Source organism: Coregonus clupeaformis, chromosome 33 (genome assembly GCF_020615455.1).
Source record: "Coregonus clupeaformis isolate EN_2021a chromosome 33, ASM2061545v1, whole genome shotgun sequence".
Taxonomy (NCBI): domain Eukaryota; kingdom Metazoa; phylum Chordata; class Actinopteri; order Salmoniformes; family Salmonidae; genus Coregonus; species Coregonus clupeaformis.
In genome coordinates, this window is record NC_059224.1 from 36339371 (window position 1) to 36363933 (window position 24563).

A 24563-nucleotide genomic window follows, 5' to 3' on the forward strand; every position below is an offset into this window, starting at 1 on the left:
AAATAACTGACCTAAGGCAGGGAATTTTTACTAAGATTAAATGTCAGGAATTGTGAAAAACTGAGTTTAAATGTATTTGGCTAAGGTGTATGTAAACTTCCGACTTCAACTGTCTACACTACCAGTCAAAAGTTTTAGAACACCTACTCATTCAAAGTTATTTTAAAAAATATTTGTTTTACTATTTTCTACATTGTAGAAGAATAGTGAAGACATCAAAACTATGAAATAACACATATGGAATCATGTAGTAACCAAAAAAGTGTTAAACAAATATATATTTTGATATTTGAGATTCTTCAAATAGCCACCCTTTGCCTTGATGAACGCTTTGCACACTATTGGCATTCTCTCAACCAGCTTCATGAGGTAGTCACCTGGAATGCATTTCAATTAACAGGTGTGCCTTCTTAAAAGATAATTTGTGGAATTTCTTTCCTTCTTAATGCGTTTGAGCCAATCAGTTGTGTTGTGACAAGGTGTGTGTGTGTGGGGGGGGGGTATACAGAAGATAGCCCTATTTGGTAAAAGATCAAGTCCATATTATGGCAAGAACAGCTCAAATAAGCAAAGAGATTATGACAGTCCATCATTACTTTAAGACATGAAGGTCAGTCAATACGGACAATTTCAAGAATTTTGAAAGTTTCTTCAAGTTCAGTCGCAAAAATCATCAAGCACTATGATGAAACTGACTCTCATGAGGACCGCCACAGGAATGGAAGACCCAGAGTTACCTCTGCTGCAGAGGATACGTTTATTAGAGTTACCAGCCTCAGAAATTGCAGACCAAACAAATGCTTCACAGAGTTCAAGTAACAGACACATCTCAACATCAAATGTTCAGAGGAGCCTGTTTGAATCAGGCCTTCATGGTCGAATTGCTGCAAATAAACCACTACTAAAGGACACCAATAAGAAGAAGAGACTTACTTGTGCCAAGAAACACGAGCAATTGACATTAGACCGGTGGAAATGTGTCCTTTGGTCTGGAGTCCAAATTTGAGATTTTTGGTTCCAGCCACCATTTCTTTGTGAGACGCGGTGTGGGTGAACGGATGATCTCCGCATGTGTATTTCCCACTGTTAAGCATTGAGGAGGAGGTGTTATGGTGTGGGGGTGCTTTGCTGGTGATACTGTCTGTGATTTATTTAGAATTCAAGGCACACTTAACCAGCATGGCCACCACAGCATTCTGCAGCGATACGCCATCCCATCTGGTTTGGGCTTAGTGGGACTATCATTTGTTTTTTAACAGGACAATAACCCAACACACCTCCAGGCAGTGTAAGGTCTATTTTATCAAGAAGGAGAGTGATGGAGTGCTGCATCAGATGACCTGGCATCCACAATCCCCCGACCTCAACCAAATTGAGATGGTTTGGGATGAGTCGGACCGCAGAGTGAAGGAAAAGCTGCGAGCAAGTGCTCAGCATATGTGGGAACTCCTTTAAGACTGTTGGAAAAGCATTCCAGGTGAAGCTGGTTGAGAGAATGCCAAGTGTGCCAAGCTGTCATCAAGGCAAAGGGTGGCTATTTGACGAATCTCAAATCTAAAATATATTTGATTTGTTTAACACTTTTTTGGTTACTACATGATTCCATATGTGTTATTTCATAGTTTTGATGTCTTCACTATTATTCTACAATGTAGAAAATCGTAAAAATAAAGAAAAACCCTTGAATGAGTAGGTGTTCTAAAACTTTTGACCGGTCGTGTATGTCCCCCCCCCACTTCTAAAACCAAAGTTGCGCCCCTGGTATATGATAAGGGGGTTGGAGACATGTTTGTTTTGACATTATAAAGAAAAACATTTTTTAACTATGGCAACTACTGCCATGTTGATCTTAGCCTTGCTGTTGGAAAACCACGACAGTGTCCGACATTCGGCTGTTGCAGATGTAACTCCCACGACTTTACTCCTCGACTTGTCTACGGTCGATTGCGTCAGCCTTAACACTCAAAATGTGCCCATTGTGTTCTTGTGTTACCTTGTTTGCCAGGATGATACAAGGAATTTTGTATATAGTTCTTCTGCCTGTTTGAAATGGAGTACTTTTTTTTTTTACATAGGCGTGTTCAAGTGTTTGCCAGCTGTCTTGTTCCATTTAATGCCTAAGTCAGGGCTGCCAAGTTTTGAAGAAAGCTTGGAATGAGATTTGCTATGTGAATTTCCCAGTGGTGTAAAGTACTTAAGTAAAAATACTTTAAAGTACTACTTAAGTAGTTTATTTGGTATCTGTACTTTACTTTACTATTTATATTTTTGACAACTTTTACTTCACTACATTTCTTAAGAAAATAATGTACTTTTTACTCCATACATTTTCCCTGACACCCAAAAGTACTTATTACATTTTGAATGCTTAGCAGGACAGGAAAATGGTCAAATTCACGTACTTATCAAGCGAACATCCCTGGTCATCCCTACTACCTGATCTTGCGGATTCACTAAACACAAATGCTTCGTTTGTAAATGATGCCTGAGTGTTGCAGTGTGCCCCTGGCTATCCGTATATTAAATAAACAAGAAAATCGTGCCGTTTGGTTTGCTTAATATAAGGAATTTGAAATGATTTAATCTTTTAACTTTTGATACTTAAGTACATTTTAGCAATTATATTTACTTTTGATACTTAAGTATATTTAAAACCAAATACTTTTGGACTTTTACTCAAGTAGTATTTTACTGGGTGACTTTCACTTTTACTTGAGTCATTTTCTATTAAGGTATCTTTACTTTGACTAAGTATGACAATTGGGTACTTTTTCCATCACTGGAATTTCCTTGCCCCCCTGGCACAACCCCTAGGTTTCCAATTTTTTTAAATGGATTAATTGTTGCAGTAGAGAACACACAATTTTGTGTGACTCAAATTGGGTCAAAATTCTACAAAGATCCAGAAAAAAAGGACCTTGTGCATTTCAGGTAAAATAACAACCTAATGTTTATATCCCAGGACAAATTAGCTAGAAACAGCAAGCTAGCTAGCTAAATGTCCATGAATGTTTCGACCTGTCCCCAAATTAATATAGTTTGTCCAGAGTTCATTTTGATATTGCAACCTGCGTGTCCAGATCGTGTCTGGTGTGGATGTACAAAATCAACGTGCCCGGTCTAGTCAGCATGTTAGGATGGAAATACACGTTTGTTTGATTGTTTTCCGCTTGAGCTACTCTAACTGGAAAATACGATGTTTTTGGCCATCCAATTAACGCATGGTGCGTGTTGACGCACAAATTAATCTGCCAAATATTTGTTGATCTAATGTTATATTAATAAACAATATTATATTCAATTAACTTAGCTGTTCAATAGATTAGCTATTTAAATCTAATCAAAATGTCTCCTATTATATTTTCTAGTAAAAACAGCAGGTGGCAGAGTTGAACAGATTAGTTGAACAGATTAGTGTCCAATGTTATATATTTTTTCCTCCTCAATGTATTTCTGTTTTATTTTTGGTACTTTGCTGAATTATGTACATGTATTATACATTAGGAGTCAGTTAATAATTATGATCAGTGTCGGGTCGGTGCCGTTTAAGATTAGGGAGGACACCTTTTTTTAATGAGCATGGCCCTATTTCTATTACAGCATATTGGATGACTGTCATTCATGTTCCATTCACCCAGCTCAACGTAACATCAACAGGTTTAGGCTACTACATGATACTCGAAGTTGGCCAGGTTTATACCTGATTAAGTACAATACCATTGGAAATGAATGTTGAAAGTTACATTTATATTCCTAAAACTTAAGTTGAAAATTATGCTGTCGCTGCTTCCTGTTGACTAGACATATTGATAAATAGCCCAATGTCAAAACACAGTTTTAAAGTGTCCAAATCAATCAATATGCAGAAACAGTTTGTGATATATTGAAAACCTAAACATAAATGTGCAACAACTAATCATATTACTTATCATACTACATATCGTTTTTTTAAACAAGCACCTTATAAACTGCACACACACCAAAACTCCAGAGGGGTATTCCAGAAAGATGGTTTAACAAATTGAGGATTTCCTGGACATATCCGACTTGTCTTAACCAGATGAGGGAGTCCAGGATTTATTGGTTCCAGAACGGCTGCTTCTCTTTTAAGTTATTAGGCTAAGCGAAACGCAGATTGGTTGATCTGACAACTGGCAAGTGCACGCAACATTCAAAAAGGTCCACATGTTGATGACAGAAAAAACGATAGATATGGGGTCAAAAGACAGAGCCCAATATTTCACAAGTCTAGAACAAACAATTGTAACAACATACAACGAATACAGTGGGGGAAAAAAGTATTTAGTCAGCCACCAATTGTGCAAGTTCTCCCACTTAAAAAGATGAGAGAGGCCTGTAATTTTCATCATAGGTACACGTCAACTATGACAGACAAATTTAGATTTTTTTTTCTCCAGAAGATCACATTGTAGGATTTTTAATGAATTTATTTGCAAATTATGGTGGAAAATAAGTATTTGGTCACCTACAAACAAGCAAGATTTCTGGCTCTCACAGACCTGTAACTTCTTATTTAAGAGGCTCCTCTGTCCTCCACTCGTTACCTGTATTAATGGCACCTGTTTGAACTTGTTATCAGTATAAAAGACACCTGTCCACAACCTCAAACAGTCACACTCCAAACTCCACTATGGCCAAGACCAAAGAGCTGTCAAAGGACACCAGAAACAAAATTGTAGACCTGCACTAGGCTGGGAAGACTGAATCTGCAATAGGTAAGCAGCTTGGTTTGAAGAAATCAAATGTGGGAGCAATTATTAGGAAATGGAAGACATACAAGACCACTGATAATCTCCCTCGATCTGGGGCTCCACGCAAGATCTCACCCCGTGGGGTCAAAATGATCACAAGAACGGTGAGCAAAAATCCCAGAACCACACGGGGGGACCTAGTGAATGACCTGCAGAGAGCTGGGACCAAAGTAACAAAGCCTACCATCAGTAACACACTACGCCGCCAGGGACTCAAATCCTGCAGTGCAAGACGTGTCCCCCTGCTTAAGCCAGTACATGTCCAGGCCCGTCTGAAGTTTGCTAGAGTGCATTTGGATGATCCAGAAGAGGATTGGGAGAATGTCATATGGTTAGATGAAACCAAAATAGAACTTTTTGGTAAAAACTCAACCCGTCGTGTTTGGAGGACAAAGAATGCTGAGTTGCATCCAAAGAACACCATACCTACTGTGAAGCATGGGGGTGGAAACATCATGCTTTGGGGCTGTTTTTCTGCAAAGGGACCAGGACGACTGATCCGTGTAAAGGAAAGAATGAATGGGGCCATGTATCGTGAGATTTTGAGTGAAAACCTCCTTCCATCGGGGAAAAAAAGTATTTAGGCAGCCACCAATTGTGCAAGTTCTCCCACTTAAAAAGATGAGAGAGGCCTGTAATTTTCATCATAGGTACACGTCAACTGTGACAGACAAAATGAGAAAAAAATATCCAGAAAATCACATTGTAGGATTTTTAATGAATTTATTTGCAAATTATGGTGGAAAATAAGTATTTGGTCAATAACAAAAGTTTCTCAATACTTTGTTGTATACCCTTTGTTGGCAATGACACAGGTCAAACGTTTTCTGTAAGTCTTCACAAGGTTTTCACACACTGTTGCTGGTATTTTGGCCCATTCCTCCATGCAGATCTCCTCTAGAGCAGTGATGTTTTGGGGCTGTCGCTGGGCAACACGGACTTTCAACTCCCTCCAAAGATTTTCTATGGGGTTGAGATCTGGAGACTGGCTAGGCCACTCCAGGACCTTGAAATGCTTCTTACGAAGCCACTCCTTCGTTGCCCGGGCGGTATGTTTGGGATCATTGTCATGCTGAAAGACCCAGCCACGTTTCATCTTCAATGCCCTTGCTGATGGAAGGAGGTTTTCACTCAAAATCTCACGATACATGGCCCCATTCATTCTTTCCTTTACACGGATCAGTCGTCCTGGTCCCTTTGCAGAAAAACAGCCCCAAAGCATGATGTTTCCATCCCCATGCTTCACAGTAGGTATGGTGTTCTTTGGATGCAACTCAGCATTCTTTGTCCTCCAAACACGACGAGTTGAGTTTTTACCAAAAAGTTCTATTTTGGTTTCATCTGACCATATGACATTCTCCCAATCCTCTTCTGGATCATCCAAATGCACTCTAGCAAACTTCAGACGGGCCTGGACATGTACTGGCTTAAGCAGGGGGACACGTCTGGCACTGCAGGATTTGAGTCCCTGGCGGCGTAGTGTGTTACTGATGGTAGGCTTTGTTACTTTGGTCCCAGCTCTCTGCAGGTCATTCACTAGGTCCCCCTGTGTGGTTCTGGGATTTTTGCTCACCGTTCTTGTGATCATTTTGACCCCACGGGGTGAGACCTTGCGTGGAGCCCCATATTGAGGGAGATTATGAGTGGTCTTGTATGTCTTCCATTTCCTAATAATTGCTCCCACAGTTGATTTCTTCAAACCAAGCTGCTTACCTATTGCAGATTCAGTCTTCCCAGCCTGGTGCAGGTCTACAATTTTGTTTCTGGTGTCCTTTGAAAGCTCTTTGGTCTTGGCCATAGTGGAGTTTGGAGTGTGACTGTTTGAGGTTGTGGACAGGTGTCTTTTATACTGATAACAAGTTCAAACAGGTGCCATTAATACAGGTAACGAGTGGAGGACAGAGGAGTCTCTTAAAGAAGAAGTTACATTGCTTCTTGTTGCTTGTTTGTAGGTGACCAAATACTTATTTTCCACCATAATTTGCAAATAAATTCATTAAAAATCCTACAATGTGATTTTCTGGATTTTTTTTTCTCAAATTGTCTGTCATAGTTGACGTGTACCTATGATGAAAATTACAGGCCTCTCTCATCTTTTTAAGTGGGAGAACTTGCACAATTGGTGGCTGACTAAATACTTTTTCCCCCCACTGTATGTAAACTTCTGACCCACTGGAATTGTGATACAGTGAATTATAAGTGAAATAATGTCTGTAAACAATTGTTGGAAAAATTACTTGTGTCATGCACAAAGTAGATGTCCTAACCAATTTGCCAAAACTATAGTTTGTTAACAAGAAATTTGTGGAGTGGTTGAAAAAAGATTTTTAATGACTCCAACCTAAGTGTATGTAAACTTCCGACTTCAACTGTAAATGAACGGTTCCAGCGCTGTAGGAGCTGTATCTACTATGCTTTGTTTCAGGACAAACTGGATCACTCAGAGTTCCAATGCAGCAATTGTTTGCTTGCCGAGGATTATAGACTTGAGGTGGCTTCCTTGATCACGCAGGTAGCCAGCCTACGTAAGAAACTGGGGAAAACGCAGAGTGGAATGTTTACCTTTTCTACGCCGGTGGCTGGACGGCGTTCGCGCATGATGGATGCATCTCCGTCTTGTCATTTGTCATTATCTGACTGGCCGGTGTTGCCCGGAGTTCGTTCGCCAGGGGAGCCATCTCCTGCCTCTCCTCACCCATCTGATAGCGGAGTCGAAGGAGCACAGCAAGAGGAGCATGGCAATCAACGATGGTCGCATGTCATGAGCCGTGGAAGTCGAAGACAGCGGCCTGCCGCAAAGCAGCCTACACTCCCAATGAGAGGCCAGGAGCAGATACAAACAATTAATAGTTTCGCCGCCCTGGAGCCTGATCTTCCTGCACCTTCGTTGCTGGGGGTACCTGTGTCTGCGGCCACTGTGCCTACTCCTACTCCTTCCCCTACGATTTCGAAGTTGGCAACCTTCCGTCCCTGCTCTGGATCGAGCGGGGCTTCTCTATCTGTCGGAGGCCTGCACCATCCTGTGAAGTGTGGGAGTGGGCGGATTTCCTCGTCCTTCTCGCCAGCCATGATTTTGGGCAGCTCCATGCTAAGAAATGTGACTGTTCCTGGTGCAAAAACAATGTCCTATCCCAGAGCTTGAGTAAATGACATTACTAAGCTGCTCCCGAATGTACTACGCCAGGACATGGACATCGATTCTATCGTAGTCCATGTGGGTTTTAATGACATTATGAAGGGCAGCGCTGAACATTTGAAACTGGATTTGAAAGAGCTGATTGACTCTCTGCTAAACACTAATAAAATACCCATCATATCTGGCACTGTGCCCTCTCTGAATCGTGGCATTGAACGCTTTAGCAGGATTCTTTTTTTTCAGATCTGGCTACGTGATTATTGCAGCTTAATGGGTGTAACTTTTGTTGACAATTTCGATACCTTTTGGAAACAAAACACGTTTGGAAACAATCCACCCAAATCATTTGGGTTCCTGGATCCTTTCACAGCATTATAAGGCTGTGTTGAGACAATGACTTATCAATGACCCAAGCCCAGTTCAATGAATCCCTAACATTGTGTCGCTGAATCATCATAATGCTTTAGCAAATGTACATTATACCAGGGGCATTGGTAGACACAATGTAAGTAACCTAATGTATGTCCCTCTAACTGCCCTGAATGCTTCTGCTGATCCTACAACTATTGTATGCAGCAATCATGTGTCTATGAACCAGATTTATGCTGTTAGCACTGAGGCTGTGTGCCCTAGTTGGAAGTCCACTGTGTGCAGCTCACTCTGTACTAACATAAATAACATGAGAATATCTACTTCTGCTAAGCTTCCCAGTAAAGCAATGAAAACAAGCAAGCAAAATAGCCCACGTTAACATATGTAGCTTAAGAAACAAGGTTCATGAAATGAATAACTTGCTAGGAACAGATGACATTCATATTCTGACTATCTCTGAAACTCACTTAGACAATACATTTGATGATACAGTGGTAGCCCTACAAGGTCATAACATTTACATAATATACAGAAATGCCAGTGGTGGAGGTGTTGCTGTTTATATTCAGAACCACATTCCTGTAAAGATTAGAGAGGATCTCATGTTAAATACTGTTGAAGTAATATGGCTACATCTGCCTCACTTAAAGCCCATTCTTGTGGGAAGCTGTTATAGACAACCAAGTCAGTATCTGGATAATGTGTGAAATGCTTGATAATGTATGTGATTTCAACAGAGAGGTATGTTTTCTGGGTGATTTAAATATTGACTGGCTTTCTTCAAGCAGCACACTCAAGAAAAAGCTTCAAACTGTAACCAGTGCCTGCAACCTGATTCAGGTTATCAGTCAACCTACCAGGGTAGTTACCAACAGCACAGGAATGAAATCCTCAACATGTATTGATCACATCTTTACTAATGCTGCAGAAATGTGCTTGAAAGCAGTATCCAGATCCAGATTTATTCCTGTGTTAACACGGCCACAGCTGCACCACAGGAAGAAGAGCAATTTGCGGGTTATGTGTTACCTACCTGACTGGCCCGGGGAGTCCGCCCTTATGTCCTCTCCAATGGCAACCTATGCCTCCCTCTGTATGAGTTCTGCCTGGTCTGTTCTGTACAGAGAATACACCGTCGGCATCACGTAGGAGCTGGTGTGATTTGTGTGTGGTGCGGCAAATCGTCTGCATGTGCAGAGCTGTCAGCATCTGTAAAGAGTAAAGACATCATGATTTACTACATGATTTTCAACTGAAATTGCAATTGGGCATCAGAACATATCCTTTCTGCCTTTAACTTGCCTTCTTTATCTGTACAAAAGATGCTCCTGAGAAGTATATGGCAGCAAATAGGTGGAGGTTGCCAGCTGGGATGCTGCCAATGAGGGGCTGGCTCTTCCACTGTCTGTCGTATGAGCAGTAGTATGGCACATTTCTGCACCACAGACAACAATGTCCCTTTCACAAATGTAGAGATGTTGCACACCCTGGTGCAAATGGGGCAGTCCTGGAATAGTCCCAAGAGGCAATCCTCATACACAAGGTACTTTGTAATGTCCAGGATGGGAGTAGGAGGTGGTCTGCGTAGAAGTACACAAACTCACACAAGTCTGATAATGTCTGTTGACATTCTTACTTTATACGTGTAAAAAAAACTATCTAAGTAAAGGCAGTGGTGTAAAGTACTTAAGGAAAAATACTTTAAAGTACTACTGAAGTAGTTTTTGGGGTATCTGTACTTTGCTTTACTATTTATATTTTTGACAACTTTTGCTTTTACTTCACTACATTCCTAATGAAAAGAATGTACTTTTTACGCCATACATTTTCAAAAGTACTTGTTACATTTTGAATGCTTACCAGGACAAGAAAATGGTCCAATTCACGCACTTCTCAAGACACCATCCCTGGTCATCCCTGTTGCCTCTCAGTGGCGTGCATTCAGGCTTCCCCCAAAAATGGACCAAGTAAGAAAGAAAAAAACATATACAATAATTTTTATTTAGTCTCTGTTTCATAATTTTCCTTCATTTCGCAAGAGGCTGAATGTATCTCACCGGAGAAAGCATCCGAGCAAGTGAAACAGCACCCCCCTGTCTCTGTATTTGTAGGCCATCTATCTGAAGCTGTCTGGTCAAAAAGAGTATGAAATTGTTGCCGCCGTAGCATGGAATGGAAGGGATGCCAGCAAACATTTGGCCACCCTTGATAAAAAAGTATAAAATAATAGCCAATCAGCGTTGAGCTAAACTGAGTGAGCTCAACTGTGAATGGTCGTTGCGCACCAAAAAAAGGGAATTGAGTTTGGATTTGGCTTCACTCCAATCACATCACATCGTGAGCAATATGTCATTGACAGAAACAACTTGAATTGCTGCATCTCGTTGTGTTGTTGTCCTCCAGTGGCTAGCTAACTAGCTAAAATTGGACCTTTCCTAAATTAGCCATGGATGGAGATAGTGATTTGGACTTGTGGTTTTACTTAATTCTCCGTACTGGCCGATGATTATAACGGCGATTCTGATCCAACCATAAATTCATACATTGTGCCCCTGGCCTGAGAGGATGGAAGTTCAATATGTAGCTAGATGTAGGAGGCTAATGTTAACTAGCTAACATTGCCCATGAAAGGAAGTTAGGCTAGCAAGCATTTTAGCCAGGTAGCCTAGGACAACAAAAAATTAAAGTGTGTATTATATGACAGTCATAGACTGTTTTGTCAACATGAAAGAGAGGAGGATGGCATTGGCGTTTCTCTAAAAGTAGGGTGAGTCAACATGTTTTTTCTACTTGCATGAACACACGCATGCACACACACAGCGAAATCAGAACCATGGACAGCCACATCATATTTAGCTTACATTGATTGCGGTGGTGGTCGGTGCCGTTTAAGATGAGAGTTGTTTTTATGAGCATGGCCTTATTTCTATTACAGCATATTGGATGACTGTCATCCATATTCCATTCACCCAGCTCAATGTAACATCGATAGATTTAGGCTACTACATGCTACTGTAATGTTCCTTGTACCCATCATGAGGTTGCTACAACGTAGCCTATGAATGAAAGTTTACAACGTAGGTGCCCAGGTCGAGAGAATTTTGAGTAATCAAGGTGACAGACAGTGACACATTCAATACTACCTTGCACACTCTTGCCTGCATCTCGGTGATCTAGGGTGTAATCATTAGTCCAACAGTTACAAATGAGAGTTTCTATTGGACAAATTCAGTTATGTTTATCTCCGTTTGCTTCCGTTTAAGATTTTTTTTCTTCAGATACGGTGGAATGAATACACCCCTGATCACACGCAAACACAGTTCACTTTCATAGCAGCCACATACAAACAGCATGATCACTTTGCTCGTTGTATATGTAAGTCCTTGTGTAAGTCCTTCTCGCAACTATCTATGCGCTCTCCTCCTCTCACCTTTTCCCTTCGCTTGTGGACTTCAGTGCACAACACATCAGCTGTCTGTGACCAGGCGAAAAAACCTTCCCAAGCCAAACCTTCATATCAAATCAAATCAAATGTTATTTGCCACATGCGCCGAATACAACAGGTGTAGACCTTACAGTGAAATGCTTACTTATGAGCCCTTAACCAACAATGCAGTTTTAAGAAAAATAAGTATTAAGTAAAAAATAGATAAGTAAAAAATAATTAAAGCAGCAGTAAAATAAAATAACAGTAGCGAGGCTACAGGGGGTACCGGTACAGAGTCAATATGCGGGGGCACAGGTTAGTTGAGGTAATTGAGGTAATATTTACATGTGGGTAGAGTTAAAGTGACTATGCATAGCTAATAAACAGAGAGTCGCAGCAGTGTAAAAGAGGGGGTGGGGTGGGGGAACAATGCAAATAGTCCGGGTAGCCATGATTAGCTGTTCAGGAGTCTTATGGCTTGGAGGTAGAAGCTGTTAAGAAGCCTTTTGGACCTAGACTTGGCACTCCGGTACCGCTTGCCATGCAGTAGCAGAGAGAACAGTCTATGACTAGGGTGGCTTGAGTCTTTGAAAAGTTTGAGGGCCTTCCTCTGACACCGCCTAGTATAGAGGTCCTGGATGGCAGGAAGATTGGCCCCAGTGATTTACTGGGCTGTACGCACTACCCTCTGTAGGGCCTTGCGGTCGGAGGCCGAGCAGTTGCCATACCAGGCAGTGATGCAACCAGTCAGGATGCTCTCGATGGTGCAGCTGTGGAACTTTTTGAGCATCTGAGGACCCATGCCAAATCTTTTCAGTCTCCTGAGGGGGAATAGGCTTTGTCGTGCCCTTTTCATGACTGTCTTGGTGTGCTTGGACCATGATAGTTTGGTGGTGATGTGGACACCAAGCTCTCAACCTGTTTCACTACAGCCCTGTCGATGAGAATGGGGGCGTGCTCAGTCCTCTTTTTTTCCCTGTAGTCCACAATTATCCCCTTTGTCTTGATCACCTTGAGGGAGAGGATGTTATCCTGGCACCACACGGCCAGGTCTGACCTCCCTATAGGCTGTCTCATCGTTGTCGGTGATTAGGCCTACCACTGTTGTGTCGTCGGCAAACTTAATGATGGTGTTGGAGTCGCTATTTTAAGAGATTTAAGAGAATGAATGCAAATGTATGCTGCTAATGAACAATAACTAGGCCCAATCCATTACCTTTGAAACTATCCTCTTCGAACTGCCGCATCTGAATAAATAGGTTGGATGGATGGCTTCCATTGTCCAGCAATCGAATTGCAAGTCGTTCATATGCTAATAATCCAAATATTCTGCTTATAAAGATCTTGCACTTCTACCCTCAGCATTCATTGTTCTTCGAGGAGGTCAAAACAATCAATGGAACCCAAATGTATCCTCTATGTAGGCTACACCTACAGATGGGAACGACAGACTGCAAATAAGTCCTTCTGGAATTGCACCGAATATGATGCTTTCGAATGCCGAGGTCGCATAACCCTTACTGACGGGGTTATCTCTAAGTTATCTGGAGAACACAACCATATCCCGGACAATACTCAGATTCTGATCCGAAAGGTGATGAATTGCTTGAATGGAAAGAAGCCCAGAGACCCAGGAAGAAACTGACCAAGTTGTGGACCGTGGTACACATGGCTTGCCTGTGTCAATTTGGGGAGAAATGCCCTCTCAGAAGAACATGAAGAAGTTGGTGCAGAGGCACCGACAATAGAACAACGCGGCACCCCCTGTACCTACATCCCTCTCCGAACTCATCATCCCTGACAGCTATAAGGGCTACAACGGAGAGCTGTTCTTACAGCATGACAGTGGACCTTGGGCCAGACAGAATTCTGATCTTCACAACCACACGCAACTTGGAGTATCTGTGCGACTCAAAGGACTGGTTTGCAGATGGAACACCATTCACGGGTTGCAGGAGGGGAACATGGTTCCAGCAGTCTTCATGTTGCTGCCCAATATGACTGAGGTAAGTATCAACAATTACTATTGACATTGTTTTATTGAAGTGTTTATTTCCCCCCCCAAAAAAACTACTAAATGTAGGCCTAAACATGCAGTCGAACATGATATATTTTCTATTTTTAGGGAACATACGCTCGTACGTTTGCGGTGCTGAAGAGCCTGAGGCTCCCATCATGACGCTTCGATCATGACTGACTTCGAGCCAGCGGCTTTTAAAGCCTTCACGAAGGTGTTTCCTGGGACCCAGAACCGGGGTTGCTTCTTTCACATGAAACAGGCCATTTGGCGAAAAGTACAAACGCTTCCCTTAGTGCGACAAAAGTACCTCAACAACACCGACTACACCCAGGAGATCAGGAAGCTCGGCGCGCTCGCATTCGTCCCACCGGCTGATGTAGGCCAATGCTTCAATGACCTGCTTTCAGCGCCCTGAAAGTCAACTGGAGGAGCTCCTGACATACAGTACTTTCAGGCAATATGGTTTGGACGCATTTGAAGAAAGCCAATGTTTTCCCATAGGTATGTCTTGTTTAACATAATAATGGATTTATTATTATTATTATTGATGACAGCATGCCCTCTTTTTTTTCAGAATTATGGAACTGCTATGACGCTGTCCTGCAAGATTTGGCAAAGACCAACAACGCAGTGAAGGACTGGCATCTAACATTTTAGGTGAATCTTGGCGCTACCCACCCCACCATTTGGAAGTTTATCGAGGCATTGCAACAACAGCAGCAAAGAGGTGAGATGAGAATGGAGCAGCGACTTGCTGGTGTCCACCGCCATGGCAAGCAACAGAAAGATCTGAAGTCACTGGTTGAGAAGTACACCACGACTTAACGGCTGGAATCTTACCTGAAGAGCGTTGCCTACACTTATCAATTTCAACCAGTTGTGAATACTCCAAAATGCATCTGAGAAAAATGAGCACCTAGCCTACATGAACACTTCTTCATGAATTTCAACCCTTTCAATGACTGCAAAATCCTTATGAGACCAGAACACTAAGCACATTCTTGGACGATTTGTTCGTGAACTTGTTTTTATGGCACTGCATTGTCGTGCAGCCTACATTTTTTATTTTTTGTGGTTATTTGAAATAAATGTTTTAGGCCTACTTATTTTTACCCATAATTGTTTGTATTTTGCTAAGCTTTTTTGTTGATAAATACATGTTTTATAGTGAATGGTTGTTAATGGATGGTGTAAATTACTAGATAAAATGTAAATACATTATTCAAAACGAAAATACATTGTAGAAACTAGACATAGGTCTAGATATAGTATAGGCTGTTTTTAGCCTTCAGCCTTTATATAACCATATGACTGAATTTATATACAATATTCTGCCCATATGAACAAATGTATATAGGCCTAGGCCAGGTGTGTTGAATTTAGGCAATCATTGAACTGATCAATTAGCTCAGTTGGTCAGGTGTGGTGCCAAGTACCTGCAGCACTCCAGGAACATTGTTGCCTACCCTGGCCTAGGCTACAATATTCTGCCCATATGAACATATTTATTTTAGGCCATAACTGAACCAATTTATGTAAGCTATATATACAATATTCTGCCCATATGAACAAATGTATATACAATATTTGTAGCCATTCGTGATGTAATGAAAAGCAGTAAACATACCTGCCCATATGAAGGAATCTAGGCCTATATGCTATACAATATTTATAGTCATACATGATTTAATGAAAACCAGTAAACATACACACTCTTGAACACAATCATGCAATAGTAAACATACACAACATTGTTTCACATTCTTTAATAACAGACTCAAACACAATCACACAATAGGCTACAAACAGCTAGCTTCACAGCTTCCCCGGGAAAGTCAACGTATTGTAGTTGCAAAATATTACATGTTGCGGTGGTGCTTCGGGAGAATAGACAGACAGAATAGATAGGTAGGGAGCAGTGGAGGCTGGTGGGAGGAGCTTTAGGAGGACAGGCTCATTGTAATGGCTGGAGAGGAATATATGGAACAGAGTCAAACGTGGTTTCCATATGTTTGATGTGTTTGATACTGTTGAATGCGACATAAGAAGAATAATACAAAGAATAATAAAAAATAAGCTCAATGGAATAAAAAAAGTACATTTGCAGAAATATAAATACAGGGAAGGCACTCGAACACATTTACTCGACATGACAGAGAAGCATGTCTGTTCTATCTAATGCATTTCTATCTGACTGTTCTGCCCTCTGATTACAGCTAACAGGCTGTGAGTGTGGGCTGTTAATTGCTAATGACTGTCACCTGCTGCCTGTGTGATTGGCTACCAGATAAAACCCCTGGGGAGGGCCACATGAGATATCAAGCACTGTGTTCCAGTGGTATAGTTTACGGCTGGGTTGAGCTTGGTTGTGTGACAGTGGTGGCCCACCTACAAGCCAAAGCTCCCTTTTGATTTGGCATGATGCATGTTTTTCTTTGTCTGTAAGTCTCCTGAGCTTTTGTTACGCAGTTTAGTCACTACATCTGAAAAGTGCATGATTTATATCTTTTTGTATTCTTGTTTTAGTGGGACATGGATTTTACTGGCTGTTGCAGTCTCTGGTGTGTTCCAGAGGCCAAGTTTCAAGCCCAGTTCACATCCAGGTAAGTGCTACCTAACTAGAAGTTGTATAAATTTGCCTGCATCTGTACCTGCCTAACACTGATCAATATGACTTACTGGTACTTTCTCTCCAGATGGTGGTTTGAGGTCTGAGTGCCTTTGGAATATCATGAGGTTAACATTGGACAAAACTCTGGCTGTGGGGAGCCAGCTAGAAATCTCTGCCATCAGTGAGTAGTCTGAGTACAGAAGAATCTCACTTATGTAAACATTCCTTTCAAAAATCTGCTCTGCTCTTATCCACCACTGTGCTTTCAGATGGCACTGACATTATACCGTTGTCGCCCACCTTGGCTGCTCAGTGTGGCTACAGCATGGAGTCTGACCCTTGGGGAAACACCAAAGTCTTTGTGTCCTTGTTGGGCTGTTATGTTGCCAACCAGGTAAATCTTAAAGGGACATTGGTAAGAAAATGACAACTAGGGGGGTCCCTTGACGCTCCGGTCCTTTGGCAACATTTGTATCTTGGTGACTAACTCTTTAGTCACTTATGAGTATTCATTTAGGGCACCTCATGCTGACGGTTGCAAGAGCTTTTGCAACAGCACCAGTCTTCCAGGTAGTCATTCCTGTTTCAGCCAGTTATGTTTGGTGTGTAATGAACATGACCCAGCACTAAATTTGTTCCATAGGCGGATGCAACATTTAACCTTGGCCTGCGATTCCGAATGTATGGCGATGGGCTGTCAAAGCAGGTCCAGCATAACGTGACAGAGACTTGCAGATACTCCCGCTGGGCCTCCCGGGAAATTCTCTGTGACAGGAACTACATGGAGGTGAGTCCATTCTGATCAGCCCTAGCTTTTCAGGTGGCCATATCAATACCTAACTTTAGAGTAAATTTGGATTGGGGGGGCAATGGTTTGGTTTAGAGTTTACTGATGTTCAAGCCTTGGAGATCTGCTCTGTCCTTTAGGTGTCAACCCTCATGGTCACTCCGGAGGTCCCAACAGTAGATGGCCAGAAGGTTCAAGAAGCATCCTGGCAGGATGCCATTCCTGACGTATGCCATTTTCTTGTGCATAGATTTGTTTTATACACGTGGACTGAATATGAATTGCTTGTCTACACTGAGTTGCTATTTTCCTTTTCCTCCACAGACTGTTGCTGCAAACAGCATCTGGAAGATTACATTCCACACCCCTGACTCGAAGGTCATGGTGCTGAAGGATGCTCACCGGGCTGGTTACGGCGCAACAACTACCCCAACAAGACTGGTGTTGCGAAGCCCCTACAACATGGCAGAGACCTACTCTGAAGACGTGAGCCTCCCTGGCCAAGCCATTTTCTGCATTCTGGTGTATCACTTCCCTGTTAACATGGCAGACATTAATTGGATATAATATGCTTGTCATGTAGAAGGATCATGCCATGTTACTAATACATTGTCCTTCTCTCTCTAGGTGGCAGGTGTTCCCATGGAGGTCTTCAGTGTGTCCACTTACTACAAGCAGATTCGCAGGTTGGCCATCATGGATTTGGCTGCTGCCTGTCCTACAGGTATGTATATGCTATTTAAATGGGACCCTCTCATGTTATCATTCCTGCTTGGAGAACTGCTGTACCGTAGGGGGATTTGTCCCAACTTCATTCATCACACCTGACTAACTGTTTAGCGACCGCCTTGATTAGCTGAACTGGGGGAACTTTGATTAGTGAGCCTCAACTGTATGTGCCTATGGACTTCATCCATGTATTGCTCTCATTTGGTTCCTTTGCAGGAGGCTTGGTCTTCACTGATGAGGTGATCACCTGGCACGTGCCTCGCCGCATCACCCCGCTGATCTCTAGCGCCGTCAAGATCCTGGAGACCCACATGGGCATCGATGGCCAGAGGTTGGACAAAACCATGATGGCCACCAGGCGCTACAAGCTGTCAATCACTGAGTCTCATGTTGTCATTGAGCTTCCAGTGGGGTCACCTGATGGCTACTACAAGGTCTGACTTGACTTGCATATTGTTCATAAGGGCGCAACAGTAATATTTGTAATGGATAATGAGCACTTATTGGACTAGTTCCAGTCAATTTTCATCTGTTTGGTGCTGACTGAACACAACCCTCTTATTTAAGATGACATTAATTGCCTGATTTGTAATAACCCTCCTGTTTGCAGAGTCACGCCCCAGATTATGCATACCACATAACCTACACTGTTGAACCCATGCTTGAGTTGCTGTGGAGGGCGGACGACACACAGGCTGACACGAGATACAAAGTCCTCTTCCCCATCACTACCCCTCTGATGCCCAGGCCTCCACATGTTATTGGAAGTAAGTCCGCTTCACTGGTACTAAAGGCAGGTCTGTTCAGGAGGATGTAAAGCGCAGAACGGTTTCCAAACCTCTAGTCTAAACATGTGCTAGCCCAAGGAGGAAGCCATAGCTTGCTGGTCCCTGGTAAAAAAAATACTGTAGAATATGGAATCATGTTGGCTCTTAGTTCAATTACACTCTGCAGTGTTTTGTGCATTTTGGGTCACTGAACACACAGCTGTTTAACCCATGTTGGCCTTCAACCTTTTGTCTTCCAGACACAGTTCCTGAGCATAAGGTGTTCGACGTCCTCTTGGGGACCTTCCTCCATGATGTGGAGCTGCTGAACATTACCTTCTCCGCCAAGGTGCTGACTGTCGCTGAGTGCAATGCCAGAGGCTTTGACGTTCAGGAGCACCGCTTCGCCAACAGCTCAAAGACCTTCTCGCTACAAGTGCCCTTCTCGGATGAAGTTGTCCTTAAACATGTAAGTCCTTTTGGTCAAATGTATTGTAGACTGCTACACTGCCACCACTTTCCAACTCATTCTGTAGTAGAATGTTGCCAGTACAGGATCTCGTCTAGTAACATTTTGGGAGTTTCAGTTCATACAGTACTTGAACAGATGGTTAAGACTTAGATTTAGAATTGTTGCCACAATTTAGAACTGTTGGTACATGCAGAACACTACCAACATGTAATGCTTTTTTCCACAATCTGCAGAACCCTGATCCCATGACGACTGTTTACTTCCTCCCGCTGGTCTTTGGTCTGCTCATCCTGCCTGAACAAACCCCATTCTCCCACCCTGCTGAGCTCGAGGCCTCCCTGGAAGATGTTGGTAAGGGCACTTGGGTTAAATCTCCTCTAGTTCCCTTCAGTAGAATGACTCAAGGATGTTGGGCACCATATTACATGCACCCAGCCAGGTGCTTCAGATCAACTAAGGGGTTATTTTATTTGTAATGCATTTCATGACAGCTGTGAATTTGACTTACCCCTTTTTAGTGCTTCCCACAATCACTGGATTCTGCGACCAGGAACATTTCTACATTTCTGTGAAATATGGGAGCCAAGGGGCCAACTTCCAGACCATGATGCTTCATGCTGGTTCATGGAGGGAGCTGGACACTGAGCTGTATAGTCTCTCTGACAACCGCACGCACTTCAGTATCGTAGTGCCATTCACCGCTCCTGATACAGTGTTTGAGGTATGAGCTGTCGGCTCCATGTTTACTTGTAGCTCTGTAATGTAGCTTCACTACCCTTGCAATCCAAACTCTAGTGACACATGTGGTTCAGCTGACTCTATTGAACTACCTAATAAGCCAGGGGTTGTCATTTTTGCCAAAGCTTCCAGGTTGTCTTAATGTAACAAGTTGTCAAATGCTGTTTTTGGCTTACTTGTGGCCAATTTGCAGTGTCTAAATTATGTTCCTGACCATCTGCTTATAAAATAATGGTCCAGTGGTTAATTGCAGTTGTCTACCCCTGAACTAAAAGTGAAATATGTTTCAGATGGTACAGTCTGACTCTGTCAGAGCCAGAGTAGACTTGCTGCTCTTGGAGACTCCTAACATGTGGAAACTCAACGACCTCTCGCTCGCCTGCTACTTCCCCTTGACCATGACTGGTTTGTATTAAGTTTTGAGTCATATATTTTGTTTCATACTTTAATAATACTAACAAAGTTACACAATCTGGTTAGATATTACAAGAACAGCATTGGGTCAAGGGGCACACTGCCTTTTCTACACTTGCTTTGTTGAACACTTTGCTTTTATTTCAGAGTGCTACTCCAATGGCACAGTGACTGCACTAGCAGTGAAGGTGGAATCTGTTATTAACCTAAACCCTGAATACCTGACCTTGAGTGACCAGTCATGTAAACCTGCCTTCAGCAATGACCGCTTTGCCTTCTTCTCCTTCAACCTCAACTCCTGTGGCACCACCAGAACAGTAAGACTGCTTCTGGGCCCATAGTTGTAAAGTGTCTCAGAGTGCCACTCTGCAAACCAGTTTCCAAATCTTAACCTGGTTACATGGGCAAGGGGTATTAGCTCTGTTAGCACTCCTATGTTAACACAGGCCCAGGTGTATAGACTTTAACTTTCTGTATTGTCAATGACATGTCTAATACTGTACTTGTACTGATAAGTTTCCAGCTCTAATAGTCCGTCCCTGTCGTTGTAGTTCTTTGACAATTTCATGGTGTACGAGAACGAAATCGCCATGCACCACAGCACAAGCAAACATCAAAGTAGGAAAGGTCTGATCAATCCAGAATATCGGTAAGAATGTGCCACTAGGTTGTGACCTTACACCCCCCCTCCGTCAAATGCATATCCCTCACTGGTTTGACCTTGTCTTTCAGGCACACAGTCTCCTGCTACTACCTGCTCAACCACACTGAGACCATGGCGTTCCGTACCAGGCCAAGGAACCAAGATCTTAAGGCTGCTCTTGGAGTGGGACAACTAGTGGTCCAAATGAGACTAGCCCAGGGTAATACTAGACTAGTTTGGGTGCAACACTGTCCCAATATGGGCTCAGGTTACTGGTTCAAATTTTAGCCTGATCCTGAACTTAACAAATCTCAATTTTGCCCAAACCTATCCCAACCATTGGCTTATTGAACTGTATATACAATCACTTTCAGGGAATAGGGTAACTCTGCTCACTGACTCTGTTTTCAGAGGTTTCTTATGACTTATTCTACCAAACGGAGGACTACCCAGTGGCGAAGTACTTGCGACAGCCTCTGTATTTTGAGGTGGAGCTTATGCAGTCTACTGACCCTCGGATAGAGCTGGTCTTGGACAACTGCTGGGCGACTCTACATGAGGACAGGACCACTCTACCTAGCTGGGACCTCATTGTGGACAGGTAGCTAGCATGACTTTTGATATACAAACGAAGGGACTAGTCTTTGGCTGTATCTTGGGCAGAATAATCAAGTGACATGACTAGGGTTGCATTCACCAGGAGCCAAACATTAAGGGACTACTTGTCCAATGAGAGACTCTTGTTTTAATTTCCTGTTGCAAAACAGATTGCTTGTCTGCACATGAATTAACCTGACAACTCACCCTGAATTTTCTTGCTGCTCTATCAATCTCGCTCCATATATTCATTGTGGCGTAATGCTTGTGGACATGGCCTTTGGCTTGAGTGATGGTAGCCAGGCTACATAGTCACTAGACACCAAATGGGGAGGGACTACCTCAACTTGCCTAATAAGAAAGTGTTCTGTTGCAGCACATGTTAAAATAAATGGTTTTTCTCATTTCCCTCAGTTGTGAAAATCTTGATGACCGCTACGTCACAGTCTTCCATCCGGTCGTTGCAGACGCCAGGGTTCATGTACCCGCTCACATCAAACGCTTCTCAGTCAAGATGTTCACCTTCACCAGGGATGAGAACGTCCTGAAAGACCAGGTAATTTAGACCAGTTGCTCTGAAGGGCATCCTTTGGTAAGCTAGCTTGAGTCATTTTTAACGTAACTCTTCTCTCCATAGATCTTTGTTCATTGTGATGCAGTCCTCTGCGACACCACCAAACATGATGGAATCTGCTCTGGCCAGTGTGCGAACCCCCTTAGGAACGCAAAGCCCCTCAGACAAACTGGCTCAAAAAGGGGTATGTTCATAAAGCTCTTACCACCGCCCCCCCCCCGGACATTTCTGGCCTCAATGGCCCTCCAGACCCTTATGAAGTCTGATCTTTTTCTAGATCGCAGAGCCGCAGACGCCAGCCAGCAGCAGATCTCATCTGGACCCATTCTACTGTCTGACTCATCTAACTTTGTTTAGAAAATGTAATAAAAAGTATTCTCTTAATTTGTGTTCGCGCTTCATTGTACAATATAAATGAACACTAAGATTGGTTTAGTCTCCATAAACATCACCTTAAGAACTATTTCCTGTCAAACCGACAATGCTTTAATATAAACTCTTAATTGAGCCAATTCTCATGTATTGCAAGTTCAGTGTACCAGCACTAACGTTGTGCTGCGTAATGGGATACCTAGTCCAGGGATAAATTGACAAATGGTGTGCCCCTCCCAACAGAAGTAGTTGAACCCTGACACTTTTGGTCCTGGCAGTAAAGCCCTTATTTAATAGACAGTCATACGATTGTGTAAATCAACATTCATCCACTCTATACTGGCTCAGCTTTTTTCCAATATTTCAGGGCCAGCTTTAACACTGACACAATACCTACATTATTTCCTCTTTCAGACTTGAACTTAACAGTCTTGGTGACCTACGTACAGTGGGGAGAACAAGTATTTGATACACCGCCGACTTTACATGCTTTGTAAGTAGGACAACCTGCAGAGGTCTAATTTATCATCGGTACACTTCAACTGTGAGAATCTAAAACAAATCCAGAATCACATTGTATGATTAAGTAATTTGCATTTTATTGCATGACAAGTATTTGATGCATCAGAAAAGCAGAACTTAATATCTGGTACAGAAACCTTTGTTTGCAATTACAGATCATACGTTTCCTGTAGGTCTTCACCAGGTTTGCGCACACTGCAGCAGGGATTTTGGCCCACTCTCCATACAGACCTTCTCCAGATCCTTCAGGTTTCGGGGCTGTCGCTGGGCAATACAGACTTTCAGCTCCCTCAAGATTTTCTATTGGGTTCAGGTCTGGAGACTGGCTAGGCCACTCCAGGACCTTGAGATGCTTCTTACTCCTTAGTTGCCCTGGCTGTGTGTTTCGGGTCGTTGTCATGCTGGAAGACCCAGCCACGACCCATCTTCAATGCTCTTACTGAGGGAAGGAGGTTGTTGGCCAAGATCTCACGATACATGGCCCCATCCATCCTCCCCTCAATACGGTGCAGTCGTCCTGTCCCCTTTGCAGAAAAGCATCCCCAAAGAATGTTTCCACCTCCATGCTTCACGGCTGGGATGGTGTTCTTGGGGTTGTACTCATCCTCCTTCCTCCAAACACGGCGAGTGGAGTTTAGACCAAAAAGCTCTATTTGTCTCATCAGACCACATGACCTTCTCCCATTCCTCCTCTGGATCATCCAGATGGTCATTGGCAAACTTCAGACGGGCCTGGACATGCGCTGGCTTGAGCAGGGGGACCTTGCGTGTGCTGCAGGATTTTAATCCATATGACGGCGTGGTGTGTTACTAATGGTTTTCTTTGAGACTGTGGTCCCAGCTCTCTTCAGGTCATTGACCAGTTCTGGGCTGATCCCTCACCTTCCTCATGATCATTGATGCCCCACGAGGTGAGATCTTGCAAATCAGACATACTGTAACAACTTACAATCATGGACGCACCATAAAAAAATAATATGTTTTGACTTAAACACATACATTTCAATTACAGAAACATACAAGCATCAGATTAAAAATAAATAATATCTACCACAAGTCCTAATGACAATCCCATTCCTCAGTAACGTGAGTCAACCAAACTTTAAAACTCTGGAGTTTCAAGCTGGCCTGGAGAGAATTCCAAGACCACGGAGCTGAGTAGCGATCCGTTCTGATTTTAGGAAGCGTTTAAAAGTATGGAGTAACTGGTATTTATTTTCTGACCTTACCAAAGAAGAACCGATAAAATGGCAGTTTTCCCCGAATGGCTTTATAGATCATAGTATACCAATGTTTAAGCCTACGTAGAGTCAACGAAGACCAGCCAACTACACTAGTGCTCCTGGTTCGAGTCCAGGCTCTGTCGCCGCGACCGGTAGACCCATGGGCGGCGCACAATTGGTCCAGCGTCGTCCAAGGTAGGGGAGGGTTTGGCCGGCAGGGATGTGGATTCGTTTCCCACGGGGGGCCAGTATGAAAAAAAATACATGTATACATCCACTAACTGTAAGTTGCTCTGCATAAGAGCGTCTGCTAAATGACTTAAATGTAAATGCTTGAGGTCTGCATATAAATTACATCACTGTAGTCCAAATTCACAGGAATGTGCA

The 24563-nt window shown here is 42.9% G+C and overlaps 1 protein-coding gene across 1 annotated transcript; it reads left to right on the forward strand.

The window, feature by feature from the left end:
- Positions 1–16062: 16062 nt before the first annotated feature.
- Positions 16063–22443, forward strand: LOC121549334. Its single transcript, XM_041861192.1, has 21 exons — positions 16063–16168; positions 16254–16330; positions 16424–16519; positions 16608–16732; positions 16982–17125; positions 17266–17352; positions 17450–17611; positions 17753–17849; positions 18071–18288; positions 18465–18621; positions 18882–19090; positions 19327–19444; positions 19612–19814; positions 20122–20236; positions 20393–20562; positions 20797–20894; positions 20978–21108; positions 21300–21489; positions 21900–22041; positions 22123–22243; positions 22337–22443. The coding sequence occupies exons 1-21, from the start codon at positions 16146–16148 to the stop codon at positions 22414–22416; spliced, it is 2763 nt and encodes a 920-aa protein (XP_041717126.1). The 5' UTR covers positions 16063–16145; the 3' UTR covers positions 22417–22443.
- Positions 22444–24563: the final 2120 nt, after the last annotated feature.

Excerpts from the sequence above, each read along its gene's own strand:
- LOC121549334 (XM_041861192.1), top strand. The coding sequence starts at position 16,146 with ATGATGCATGTTTTTCTTTGTCT. Across the intron at positions 20,237-20,392 it reads CTTCCCCTTGACCATGACTG|AGTGCTACTCCAATGGCACA; the intron begins GTTTGTATTAAG and ends CTTTTATTTCAG. Across the intron at positions 21,109-21,299 it reads CCAAATGAGACTAGCCCAGG|AGGTTTCTTATGACTTATTC; the intron begins GTAATACTAGAC and ends CTCTGTTTTCAG.